Source organism: Nicotiana sylvestris, chromosome 12 (assembly GCF_000393655.2).
Source record: "Nicotiana sylvestris chromosome 12, ASM39365v2, whole genome shotgun sequence".
NCBI classification, from domain to species: domain Eukaryota; kingdom Viridiplantae; phylum Streptophyta; class Magnoliopsida; order Solanales; family Solanaceae; genus Nicotiana; species Nicotiana sylvestris.
Window position 1 is genome coordinate 49,839,200 of NC_091068.1, and position 14,118 is coordinate 49,853,317.

Below are 14,118 nucleotides of genomic sequence, written 5' to 3' on the forward strand. Positions count from 1 at the left end.
AGACGCTTCAAGTTCAGCAATCAGGCGCCCACATGGAAAACAAAGGGCAAACAATTCACGTTTCGAGGAAAAACAGTTCGAATATTGGCAATCAGGCGCCTACCTGGAGAATAAGAGAATTCACTTCAGAATGCAATTCAAGTTAACAATGAAAGAAGCTCGCGGCAAGAATGCGAGTCAACAGTCCGAGATGATCAACGAAAGTTAGTCACAATCTAGAATAAAAAAGGGGAAAGGCAGAAAGTGAATCCAGATGCAAAAGTTGATGAAAATGTGAGCTGCTCAAGACATGACTGAAGTCACAAGCATGGTATGTCCGGTTTTCGTCCGAAAAGCTGAAGAAGAATGAACTAACACCTGCAACTAGCAAGCGTCAAGGTTCAAATCTAAAGTCTGCATGAAGAACCATTCAAGACTCAAGATCAAGCTTCAGAAGACTTATAGATAGGAATCTTGTAACTCATAGTTGACAGGCTTAGTTAGTCTTTTTCATTTTTTGATTTTGATGTAATAATAGGACCGCGGACCGGAACCTCGACGGAATGGCACCTCGATCGGCTCTCCACCTCAGTATACTCTATCATCTCACTCACTTCTGAACTACACGTGGCCTAATTCCTTTATAGCCAAGGATATGTAGGCAGTTCAGATACCAGGGCTCGGTCACATTCTCCTTTCTTTTAGCTTTTGGTCTCTTTAAATAAGGGTCGGGTCAAAAAACCTATCTAGTCATTCTTTGTCTGAAAACTCTTCGCGTTTTCAGTCAAAGAAGGGTAGTTGTAGACAAGTGATTTTTGACCCTCCCCAAGATTTTTTATATTTAGCATGTAAATATTTAATTTAGGTTTAATATCGGTATTTCAACTAATTTTGACTCTTTTACTTTATTTTATTACAAGAAAATAAAAATTACAAAAAAAATAGTTTCATGTTTTGTAGTCATTTTTAATATTAAAAATACCAAAAATAATTTTGTTTTAATGGTCCGTCTTATTTTAACAGCTATTTTACTTAAGTAAGACTAATTAATAAATGAGGTCGTATTTTAGTCATGTTCACGGAGAAAGAATAAAATTTGGGCTCGAACAACCCATTTTTAGGCCTAATTTTGAACCTAACCCATAATTCCCAAGCCTATAACTCCTAGGCCCATACCCCTTAACCTAAATATAACCCTAAAACCCTAAACCTATAAAAAGAAGCTAACACCTAACGCCTAAAATCTATTAGAAAAAGAGGCTAAAAACAAACCTAAGACTCTAGACCCTAGGGACCTAAAAGACCTGACATCCGCCGCAGAGAACTCAGAAGAGTCCCCTCCCCCATCGGTTTTGCTTTCTTCTTCAACCAAACACCCACCCCTTTCACCATTGACAAAAAACAATATAACTCCTCATCTCCTCCACACCCCAAGCAACCAAGACCTCATCTTCATCTCCATACACGCACCCACATAGCAGCAACCAAACAGACACGAACCGGACCCCATCTTCACCTTCCTCTCTTCAACTTAAAGCAGTCATATACACGAAACAGAGGAAAACAGCCAAAGAAGAATGAAACAGAGAAAAAGCGGACTGAAATTTGGGGGAAACGGACGGAGATTTTCAGATTTGTGCTTACCCCCTTAGTTTGGGATTTCATTCTATCTAAAGTCCATTAAAACACATAACAGCAAACTCAGATCCTTCTTGTTTCATCTCTGCCGCAAATCCGAAAATACAAAAAAAATAATATAGGTTTCGTCTCTTCTTTTCAAATTATATTTTGGTTACAGAAGATGGAGATTGCTTGAGGTGTTCAAGTTCGAGTCGAGTGACTGCTACTCGAGGTTAGAGTCTGAGTTTCCGTATGAATGCGTCGTAGTTTCCGGTCGAGGCTTTCGTCTTCTCTTTAGTGATTCCGTTTGAAGACCTTCATTTCTGATTCGTTCAATTTGACTCGAGTTACTTGTTGTAACTGTCAAAAATAATATTCATTGGAAAGCTAATTTCAGGTTACTTCTAATCTCTTTTATTTCACTTTAGATCTAAACATGATTTGAGCTAGTGTTTGGGGTTGTATTGCTCTTGTGGTTGTCTGCAATTTGCTTGGCCTTGTAGCTGTTAGTAAATCATGAATTGGCTACGGATTTTGTATGATTCCTTGACGGTGTTCTCTGATTTTCAAATACGAGCAATGTGTGTTGTCGAAGAATTAAAGTTTGGGAGGAAAGAACTGCCCTATTCATGAGTATTTGCCCATTCAGTTTAGAGATTTCTGATGCTTTTAGCATGTCAAGTATGTTGTATAATGGAAAATTCAATCGAGAGTTGCTTCGCACAAAATTGTGTTATGATCTGTTGTGAGTTTTTCAGTGATTTGGTTAAAGAACTTCAGAATTTGGGGAGTGTTTTGAGGTATTGTAATATGCTGTGAAAAGTCAGATTTGTTTAAAAGATAATTGAATGTGCCTGTTAAGTTAGAATTAAGAATGTGATTGTTATTTGAAAGGGTTAACAGATTAGTTCTATAAGCCTAATTAGGAATAACCTTTTTAATTGTATTGGGGTTTGCCATCCTAATTAAATCATTTATGACCCTCTTATTAATCTTATAACTTAGATACTAAAATAAATTTCGTAGTTTGCTTTAGGCGTGTTAATTAAATAATTATCATGGCTACGAGTATGGTTCCCGTGATGTAGTTGTGATTTGTAATTACTAAAATCCGGGGGTGCATTTCATGTGACCCGATTCTAATTTCCAACAAGGTTAAATAAAGCGTATCGTGAACTGCGAGTGCATTTCATGTAGCGTGACTTACGATGTGTTTTAAATAACCTTGAAATAATTCCTTAAATAAACAAAAGCAGTTTTAAAGTTAAAAATGCACATAGGTTTAAAAATATTCTAAAATCAGATAATTACGCCAATAATAATAGTCGAGCGACCGTGCTAGAACCACGAAACTCGGGAATGCCTAACACCTTCTCCCGGGTTAATAAAATTCCTTACCCGAATTTCTGTGTTCGCGGACTATAAATAGAATTAATCTTTCCTTGATTCGGGATTTAAAACCGGTGACTTGGGACACCATAAATTATCCCAAGTGGCGATTCTGAATAAATAATAATCCCGTTTCAAATTATGTCACTTAAATTGGAAAAAACTCCCTTATACCCTCTCGGGGGTAGGAAAAAGGAGGTGTGACACTACCCTTCGAAGATTTCTCTCCAAATTCATATCAAATATCGATTTAGATATGAATTCTTAATGTGAGTCCAAGCGTGCGGGGTCGAGCGCGTTGGGATTGCACCACTCCTTGTATTGTAAAAGACTCAAGTGTTAATATGTAATTTTTCTTATAAAATGTGAAGTAAAATTATTTAAAAATTCTTTATACATTGAGGTAGCACTTGTTGAATAGAGTGATAATTTTTCATTTGTTAATTACTATTACAAAAAATTGAGAAAGGACTTTTACGTGATTTTATTCAAAAAGTTGGATCGGTTATGAACTCCCATGATTTGATAAAATAGGTCCTTTAAGAATTTTAGGCTATGAATCTATTTGTAATATCAGATATTTTCGGAGTTACTAGTAGAGATCACCGAGATTGACTCGAATGTTGAGTTCGTTACTATGGAACTATATGTACCGGTGTAGGGACGCACTTCAAGGCTAAGCTGAGATTTGTGGGATAAAGTTCCCCCATTATGAGGGCAATTGATCATTACTTAAAGTGATGACATTAAACTAACTTGTATAGTACTGTGGGAAGTCGCCTAGTCAAGCAGAGTCAAATACCTGTTGCTAGGTTGATCACCTAGTGTTGTTCTATTATGTTGGTGTCAGTATAGTGCTCCCGGTTAAAGATAAATTACACTTGATTTTATTAAAGCTTGATGCTAAATGAAGACCTTGAAACATGTTTCAAATTATTGCCTTATTTCATTGTCCGAATTATTAATTGATATAAATATTTCCTTCTTAATTATATCAATTGCTATGCATATCTAATATTTCTCGAATCTTGTCCCACTTTCTTTATTCGGGAAAACGATTTATTATTCATACTAGGCTTGTGGAGCTTAGGCTCATTGGTCAAATTTCTATCTAATTGTGTTCAGGGACCGGACTGAGCAGCTTGAGCACTATGGTAGGGTTGCTTCACATTTCTTGTTGTTACCTTTTGGTGAAACTCCACACTTTTACTCGTGGAGGATTTTATTTTTATTCTTTTGAGTCACTGGAGTATGCATCGGATGACTATTTCATTTCTTGTCATAGAGATTCCAAAGACAATAGTAGTATTTTATTTTATGTTGTAATTATATGGATACTCATGTTGCACACAATAATGAAACTCTTTACCTTTATGAATTTTTTTTAAATGAAGAAGGTTGGACTTAAAGGCGGTATTCATGCTTTGTTTTATTTATTGAAATGATGATACTTTAAAAAGGCTTTCGCATTCATCTATTAGGCATATAGGTGGGTATTATTATATGGGTTGGTCCGCTCAGATCAGGTAAAATATTGAGTGTCAGTCACTCGATTTTAGGGTGTGACATCAAGACATATTACGAAGTTAAATGAATGACAATCAAAAGCATGATCTTTCTATATGGTGTAGTTTCGGATGATTTATGAAAGAAATGTCGAACAATATCCTAAACTTCTCACTCTCACCGACTGGCCGGATGGATTATACAAACTTGTAGTTAACATGTACTTAATTTTTGAAGGTCAAAAACCACTAGAAGAATATTTCTAAATGTACCTAGTGGCACTACACATGGCAATGTATTTTTTAGTCAAAATTAAACTTCTATCAAAGTCAATACACACAAATTGAATAAGCTAGTTAAAAGTAAAAAAAAATAACCAAAAATAACCAAAAATAAAAATTAGAGAAGGGCCGGTAGTTGGTTTTGCCATAAAATTTGAAAAATACTAGTTCTTTTGCTACTTCATTCCCGTTGAAATTAGGGATTGATAGATGTTATGTTTTAGAATTTTAATTAAGGTTTCTTCTTTCAAAAAATAGTGATTTCCTAGGTTTGATGCTGATTATCTGTTTTTACATAAAATACTATCTTTCATCCTCAAGAAAGTGTTTGCTTTTCCAAAAAAGATTGAATGAAATCAAAAAAGGGTATTTGAAGAAGATATAATTTTAATAATATGGGAAAAAACTTGAAGGAGAAAAGGTTATTAAAGAAATAAATAAGAGAAAAAATATTAGAATTGAAAAAAACAATTTTTTTTTACTTAATTACATGTTAAAAAGTCCAACGTGATATCTCACACACCATTCAAAAAGTCATCACTAACTCTTTGGGGAAAGGGGAGGAGGGGGAGGGGGTTAATCTTCTAAAATTATAATTCGGGAGGTAAGAGAAACACTCGATAGTTTAAGTATGAAACTTGCAAAATAGTGATAGTTTGGATTTTTAAAGTCATTAACTCTTTAATTATAGTACAGATAAATATTTTGGAATATATATGCGATTAAATATATAGTTTTTGAATAATAATACAGGTACACTGCAACATGAAAAGTGACTAGAAATTAAATAAGTCCTTGTTAACAAACCTATTAGTATGTTTTAGAATTTAATTAACTTTTGATACGGATTCGAGCATAAAATGTTTAATGAGAATTTTTTACAATATATTACGTCCTATAGATATCTTTTATGCAATTCTATAATGTATTTAATGTATTTAAGGTAGTGTATTTAATAATACAACAAAAATTAGCGGCGTACAAAAAGGAAATCCAGCTAATCCTGATATGTATTTACTTGTATTCAAACGTATGTAGCGCTAAATACGTAACGTATCTGTGCAATATCTGGGTCGACGAAGATGTTAAAAACGGAAGGAAATCAAATCAATTCTGATTTCCCTAATTTTACTCAACAAACTTAAAAGTTATCCCATCAATCTGTATTCTTCTCAAACTCAGAAATACAGAAACGTGAAAGAAGCGAAGAAATAGAGCAACATGCTTCTATATCGTGCGATTTTCTTCTCCTCCTTATCGATTGATACAAATTATATACAAAAGAAAGTATAACTCTTCTATATATATGGCAAGCTTGACAGTTTTGTTGCATCATTCTGGAAAGTGGAACGATGAGGGCAATTATATCGACTTTTTCATTGAGGGAATACTGATTAAGGAGTATGCTTCCTTTAATGATCTAGTTGGTTCAATTTTTAATCAACTGGGTATAGATTTGAGCACAAATACCATTAAAATACAATACAATGTTGAAGGCAATCGCACGCTAATGGAAATACACAATGATATGGGTTACAGAGTGTATGTAGAATTGAAAAAAGAGAACAGAGAATTTGGGATGTATCCTCTGTGCATTACAACTATGGAAAAAGAGCTTATCTCCGGAGATGGTTTAAATCAAGGCGACATTGTGCAGATAGACGAAGCAGTTCAAATGTACGATTCCGATACAGATGATACACTAGCTATAGAACTTGCCAATTCAGGAGAAGCAATTGGAGTGTTCGAACTCCACAAGGATTTGATAATTTCAAAAACTAATCAAAAGGAGGTTATGGCTGGACAAGTTTATAAGGATAAGGCTACATTGAAAGAGGTGATGGAGAATTATGCTATAGCTCAAAGGTTTCAATTCTGTGTTGATCGGTCTAATGCTGTCAGGTTTGATGTTTGTTTAACTTTGTTGTATTTAGTTGTATTTGTGTGTTTCCTCCAGATGATGAACACCTTTGAAAATTTATATTTGTTTAGTATTCTTAATAATATGTATTCAGGTGTATTTTACTATTGAAAAAATACAACAGTGGCTATGATTATTTTCATATTATGTCTATAATGTTATTAAGTGTTTGATTATTCATACGAATGTATTTAGTTGTATTTATTGTATTTAATCACATCTAACAATATTGGAATTCGTTAGTATACAAAATTACATATACACAGATATCAATTTGGTACTTTATGAATAGGAAGTATATATGTCAGATTCGTTAAGTTGTCTGATGTATGAACTTTTTCTTTCCAGCTATGCATTAATATGTATTTCAGAAGATTGTGATTGGAGGTTTAAGGCTTCAAGCATTAACAAATCGGAATTATTCAAGGTGAGAGAATTCAATGACAACCATACATGTCCGCTGAAGGATAAAGTGTACGAGCAGCGGCAGGCTAGTAGCAGCCTTATAAGTGGTATTATAAGGACAAAGCTTACAAACCATAAGAGGAAATACACTCCGAGGGACATTATTGATGATGTGAAATCAGATCTAGGTGTTGATGTTAGCTACATGTTGGCGTGGAGGGCTAAAGAAAAGGCAATGAATTTTCTTAGAGGTGAACCGACTGATTCATACAAAAAAATTACCAGGATACTTATATACAATGGATAAGACATATCCAGGTTCTCACATAAGAATGGAAAAATCGTCAAAGAATGAATTCATGTACGTGTATATATCATTGTATGCATTTATAAGGGGGTTTGATCATTATAGACCAATTGTTGTAGTGGACGAAAGTCATCTAAAATCCTATTACACCGGGACATTCGTTTCTGCAAGCACGTTGGATGGTGCAGGTGAGTACCTCAATAATAATACAATTTGTTAATATTTAAAGCATTGGAAAACATGTATTTAAAAACAATTATATTCAATTGTATTAAACAGGTCATATATTGCCACTAGCATACGGTGTTATTGATTCAGAGAACGATGCTGCTTGGACGTGGTTCTTTGAGCAATTCAAGATAGCATACGGTGTAAGGGAAAACATGTGCATTTTTTCGGATAGAAATGAGAGCATCATTAAATCTGTATCGAGAGTGTATCCGGATGTACCGCATTGTGCTTGCATATGACATCTATGGAATAACTTATACAAGAAATTCAAAAAGAGCCATGCCAAGTTGAGTGAGATATACTTCTCGATGGCAAAAGCATACACACAAACTGAATTTGATAGTCTGATGGAGAAGGTTGAGAAGGTAGATATTAGGGTGAAAGAATACTTAGAGTTAGCTGGTTACGAAAAGTGGGCTAGGTTGTATGCACCTGTTAACATGGGATGGACAATGACGTCAAATATCGCTGAGTCAATCAATGCAACACTAGTTTCAGCAAGGGAATTGCCAATATATGACTTCCTCGAAGAAGTTAGGAAGATGTTTGGTCGTTGGAATTGTAATAACCGTAAAGAAGCTACTCAGACATACAAGACGCTTGGGAAAAAATACCAGGAAATGCTGGAGTTGAATGAGACCATGTCTACCCATATGACTGTAAGTTAATTTTTTATGGCATTGTTGTATACAACTGAATACAATTTTTTTTAGGCAGAACTACCCGTTATTTTTTATGAATATTTGCTTGAACTAGTAAATAATATAGATGAATACAGGTAAATACATATGATTATTAAGACTGTATGCACGTGATAATGATTACAATGGAATTCAGGTGATTGATACAGTTTAAATTGATTGGAAATACCTGAATACAGTTGCTCAAAAAAGGTTGAATACAAATGCATACAAATGCAGACTGTAGATCAATACACAGTAATACAGTTGAATACAGTTGCTGGAATCAACTGAATTTAACTGAAATTGGATGAAGTTGCAATTTTCGAAGTTGATAGTAACCATTTAACTCAGTAGTATATATTTGTTAATTCATGTAAATGTGTTCAAAACTTATATTTCTGTTTTTAAATGTAGGTGGTACCCTCAACTGAATACTTACATACTGTTAACGATGGTGGGAGGAATTACACAGTCTGCCTGCTCGAGAGAAAATGTGTTTGTGGGAGGTTCCAAATTGATGAATTGTCATGCCCACATGCCTGGGCTGTATTGAAGAGCAAGTTTTTAATGCCTGAAGAATATTGCTCTAGCTATTACAAGCCAAATATAATTGTAATGACATACGATGTGCCAGTGTACCCGCTACCGGACAAAAATGACTGGAATATACCAGAGCATGTTGCAGAGGAGGTTGTACTACCACCCAAATGGAAAAGACCTCCTGGAAGGCCAAAGAAGAAGCGCGACAAAAATTTAAGTGAATTGCTGTTGCCGAAAAATCAACATTCATGTAGCATATGTGGGCAGGGAGGACATAACAAACGAACTTGTAGGAATGCTCCACGTAATAAATAGTTGTATTCTGACATGTATTGGTGATTCGACAATTTCTCAACACATATTATGACATTATCAGCTATAATAAATTCTTTTTTCGAAGTAATATATTTTGGAATGACTTTCGTTAATATTTTCTGAATTTATTTAGTTGAAGTATTTTTATATATATAAATATATATGAAGTGGCTGTGAGAGTATCTTAGTATAGTTGAATATAACTATATCAATTCCTTAATACAGGTGAATACAACATGTTGAATATAGTTGAATATAAGTTAATAATACAGTTTAATTCAATTGACTTTGGAGGAATACACTGTAATACAGTTGAATACAGATCTGGACAGCTGGTTGAAACAGTTGAATTTAACTAACATTGGATGAATATAGGTAATTCAATTGTTCAATACATTTGAATACAACATGTTCAATAATGTTGACTATAGGTTAATCATACAGTTCAATGAAATTGACTATAGCTGAATACATATGAAATCAGAGAAAAATACATTTGAATAATACAACTAAATACAAGTTAATAAATCTAACTTGTATTGTTTCAAGTCAATTCAAAGTTATATCTGAATGGATGCAGCTGAATATACTTGCATACCAACTGTAGACAACTGATAAATACACTTTAATACAACTGAATTGAACTGAATAATATAGATTAATACAATCAGCTAAACAGAATAATACAACTAAATACAACTACTTAATACTGAAAGATAAAGTTGATCTTATGCAGCTGAATACAATTCAAAAATTGGCATTAACAAAAATCATTCAGCATACATAAAGTTTCAGAAATTGTAACTAACATGTGCGTTAACTAAAACCTGTTCAAGCAAACTTAACCAAATTTCAGCATGTAAGTAAATAGCATCTGCGACCAAAACCACTACAATCAGTATCATTGTTCAAGCTAAACTAAAAAAAAACTAAAGCTATTCTAAAACTATCTGCTTCTTTGCCTCCGACTCAGAGATTTGCCTTTCAATCTTTGAAGGTGCTTCACTCTCGCTTATTGCATCAGCATCTATCTTGCGCATAGCATAGTCCCATAACAGAGCACCATATCTTTGACGGAGAAGAGTGGCATCAAATGGTGTTTTTTGTGTAATCTCTTCAATAGTGCTCAGAAACTCCGCGAAGGCTGCAACATGCACTCCACAATCCCTAAACAATAATTGATTGAAACAGAATATAAAAAAATTAATACAATTAGATTTGTATAAAACATATAAGAATGATGATTGGATACTTACATGCTGCCCGCTTTCTGTTGAGGCAAATTTGGAACGAAGATAACTTCAAAAGGTTCGTTATGATCCTTGTTTGTGTATGCGGGATAAGCATACCAGTCAATGCCTTGACTATCTCTGTAAAAGCCACTAATTGGCAGATACAGAGGTAGTAGCTTAGCTAGCTTTACAATCTCAGAGACTACATATGCATCATGACCGGAAGACGTGTACGAGTCGTACACTTTGATACATCTATCTTTGAAAGTCACAACAACCAACACCCAATGAAGTTTTTCCTTCAAGTTCACTGGTATCAAGACATTATCCACTGTATGCCATGGTACATTAGCATGCAATCTGTAGCCCCTAATATACTCATATACAACGTCTTCTTGTTTGGCTACATTAGCATCACTATCTGTATCTTCATACCTGTCATATATTTCAGCTATTCTTGTCTTGAATATACAATCAACAGTAGTAAACATGAAGTCCCTATGCTGATTGTACTTGCCCATCTTTCGCAAATAGTAGTATATGACATCCATATGCTATAAACAAAAGAGGTTGGTAGATAGTGTGAGTTTATTTGCTTGAACTAAGAAATAATATATATGAATACCTCAATACAGATGCTAAAAAAAGTTGAATACAAATGAATACAGAAAATAGAGGAATACACTGTAATACAGGTGAATACAACTGTATACAGATTATGGACTACAGTTGAATTCAACTGACATTGAATGAATACAACTAATTCAATTCCTTAATATAAGTGAATACAACATGTAGAATATAGTTGAATATAGGTTAATAATACAGTTCAATTCAACTGACTTTGGTGGAATACACTGTAATACAGTTGAATACGGATCTGGACAGTTGGTTGAAACAGTTGAATTTAACTGCCATTGGATGAATACAGGTAATTCAATTGTTCAATATAGTTGAATACAACAGTTTCAATAAAGTTGACTATAGGTTAATAATACAGTTCAATTCAATTGACTATAGCTGAATACATAGGAAATCAGAGAAAAATACAGCTGAATAATACAACTAAATACAAGTTAATAAAACAACATGTTATTATTTAAAGATAAGATTATCAGTTTTGGGAAAGACTCACATTGTCATCCCATAACTTCCCGTCAATGGATAGAAGGTAAAACCAGTTTTTGGAATCAACTTGATCAACTCCAAAATCCAATGGAATGTGAAGTATAGACTTGTTTTTCTTGTAATGGTCGTCGAGATTACCTCTACAAGTATGATATAAAACTCATTATGTACATACCTTAAAAAAATGAAAACATAATACAATGAACGGGGGAAAACTCACTTCTGATCATGTCTTGCTAGAAGACCTTCACGAACCCACTTGTCATATTCTTGAATGAGTAACATAGGATGTGGCCCCGTTATTGGATCTTCCTCAAACGGGTGTCTTTTCTCAAAGATGGGTGTCAACTTTACAGAGGAACATGCTGTAAATTGAATTTGTGTTTATGGACTACTATAAATGATTCAATCACGATAAATGCTGAATATTACGTTTGTAAAATCACTTACCTCCTGAGTCGAAGTTAGACTGATAAGGCGAAGAGTTCCATCTACTTGGTCGCCTATTTCGTTGAGGTTACACTGGTGTGGCTTCATCTTCTTTTGCACTGGCGTGAACAACTATTCTAGTTTCTGGAATTTGACTGGGTAGAAATTTGTCGTCCAGTTCAAATTGAGAAACATAGAATTCTTTAGATACATCCTCTTGGTTTGTGGTAGATGGTATGATGGACGGTACCTCTGAAGTAGTTTTCTGGTAGTTGTATGTATCATTGTTAGCATGGTAACTTAATGTTAGAAAAAAGATTAAATACATATAAGTAGCTAGTATACATTACAGAAAATGCAGATTAACCAAGCAGAATACATGTAAATACAGTTGAAATAAAAATAAATACGGCAGTTTAAAGTGATATTACAGATTAAGTGTAACACAGTTATGAATACATCTAAAAAAATACGCTCAATATGTTAAGATTTAAAAGTCAGAATACATATATATAGAGCTGAATAACAGTTAAATACATCAGTAAAATGGCTAGATTAAAACATATATGAATACAGCTAAATACATATGTTCAATATGATAACTGCTTTTATACCTCATGATTATCTCCGACATCTGTGTCAATGCCACCATCATGTCTCAATATGGGTTCAGTTTGCTGATTTTGTTGAAGTTGGTCTGAAAGCATCTTGAAGTTATCATTGATCAATGTCCTTAGAGACTTGAACTCTCCAACAACCTTAACAGTACAAAATAGTTAGAAAAATACTAAAACACATAGCTATCAAACTTTATTGATTAATCGGTGGGTAAATACTCACGTATTCTTTGAATGATTTTAGGTCTTTCCTCAAAGAAGATACTTCCTCATTTTGGCCTTCTGGGAGCTGATGGTCATGCACAAGTTTATGTCCAATGTCAGAAACACAAACAGGAGGGACTTTGGGCTGATATTCTGGTTCTTTTGTAGGAATCTTGGGCTGTTCCTTGACCTTCTTATGTGGCGGTGATGAAGATGGACCAACACTTTCAACATGTTTCTTCTTAGATTGAAGATTGGGTGTAGGAGAAAAGTCATCCGTATCCTGTCCCGATTTGTCTGAATGCGCAGGAGTAGGTATTTTCTCAATATCGGCGCACACTTGAGGAATCTGAATAACAGCAAGCTCTATATCTAGAGGAGTGATGTCCTTGAACACAATCTGTGAACAAAAATAAGATATGACTGACAAAAAACATATTAATGCATAACTGTATAATGATATATTCAGGTGTATTTAACTCTGTTGTATTTAGAATGTATTAAAATGTATTAATATGTATGCAAGTATTCATGTATATAAGCTTATGAATCCAATGTATATTACAGTAGGCTTCCCCTCTAACTGAATGCAAATGTATGCAAATTATAGATGTATTTGTGTTCAATTATCTTCAGAATATTGATAACATTTGTATATTACCGTATTTCCGGTGTCTTTGAACATGTCGTTCGTCAGATAAGAAAATGTTGGCTGATTTCCGGTGGTTCTCCAATTGAGTATTCTGGGGACCACGTCGCAGACTCGGACTGTAATTTTTGAATCAACAGAAGAACAGCACTCATAAAACCACACCTGCATAGCTAGGGGCATCCCAACTATCATGTAAAACTTCTTCAAAGCATCCATCTTCTTGCTAATCGAGTTTATCAACAGCTCAAATGCTTTAATACCCCAATGATATTCAGAATAGCGCCCACTCTCTACTAAGTCAAAATCTAGCCTCGGTATAGTTGCACTATTCTTCTCAGATGAAAATATAAAGGTATGGATGAAATACAACAAATATATCTTCAAAGCATCCTCATCATTGTCGGGGCCCCATGCCTTGTCATTGAAGCATTGTCTCAAGTGTTTCTTCTTTACAATATTAGCACTTCCAAAATAAGTCGCAATAAGCCGGTTAGGAGGAGTTTCACTAAACTCAAAATCTTCATCTTTACCTACACATTTGAGGCCAGTCACAAGCGCAAACTCCCTTAATGTGAAATGTAATTCAGTACCATTGACGTATACTGCAAATACATTGTTTGGAGTGCCGTTTAACTGTCGAGCCATGAAGCATCTGAAGAGTTGATGTTGAACATCAAAT

At 34.3% G+C, this 14,118-nt stretch overlaps 2 protein-coding genes across 2 annotated transcripts; both read left to right on the plus strand.

Moving 5' to 3' along the window:
* Nucleotides 1–6,081: 6,081 nt before the first annotated feature.
* Nucleotides 6,082–7,408, plus strand: LOC104249982 (uncharacterized). Its single transcript, XM_070163669.1, has 2 exons — nt 6,082–6,677; nt 7,045–7,408. The coding sequence occupies exons 1-2, from the start codon at nt 6,082–6,084 to the stop codon at nt 7,406–7,408; spliced, it is 960 nt and encodes a 319-aa protein (XP_070019770.1).
* Nucleotides 7,409–7,433: 25 nt separating this feature from the next.
* Nucleotides 7,434–9,536, plus strand: LOC104249983 (uncharacterized). The gene is made up of 7 exons (XM_070163670.1): nt 7,434–7,596; nt 7,688–7,779; nt 7,903–8,298; nt 8,353–8,417; nt 8,520–8,577; nt 8,737–9,166; nt 9,403–9,536. The coding sequence occupies exons 1-7, from the start codon at nt 7,434–7,436 to the stop codon at nt 9,534–9,536; spliced, it is 1,338 nt and encodes a 445-aa protein (XP_070019771.1).
* The last annotated feature ends 4,582 nt before the right edge of the window (nt 9,537–14,118 follow it).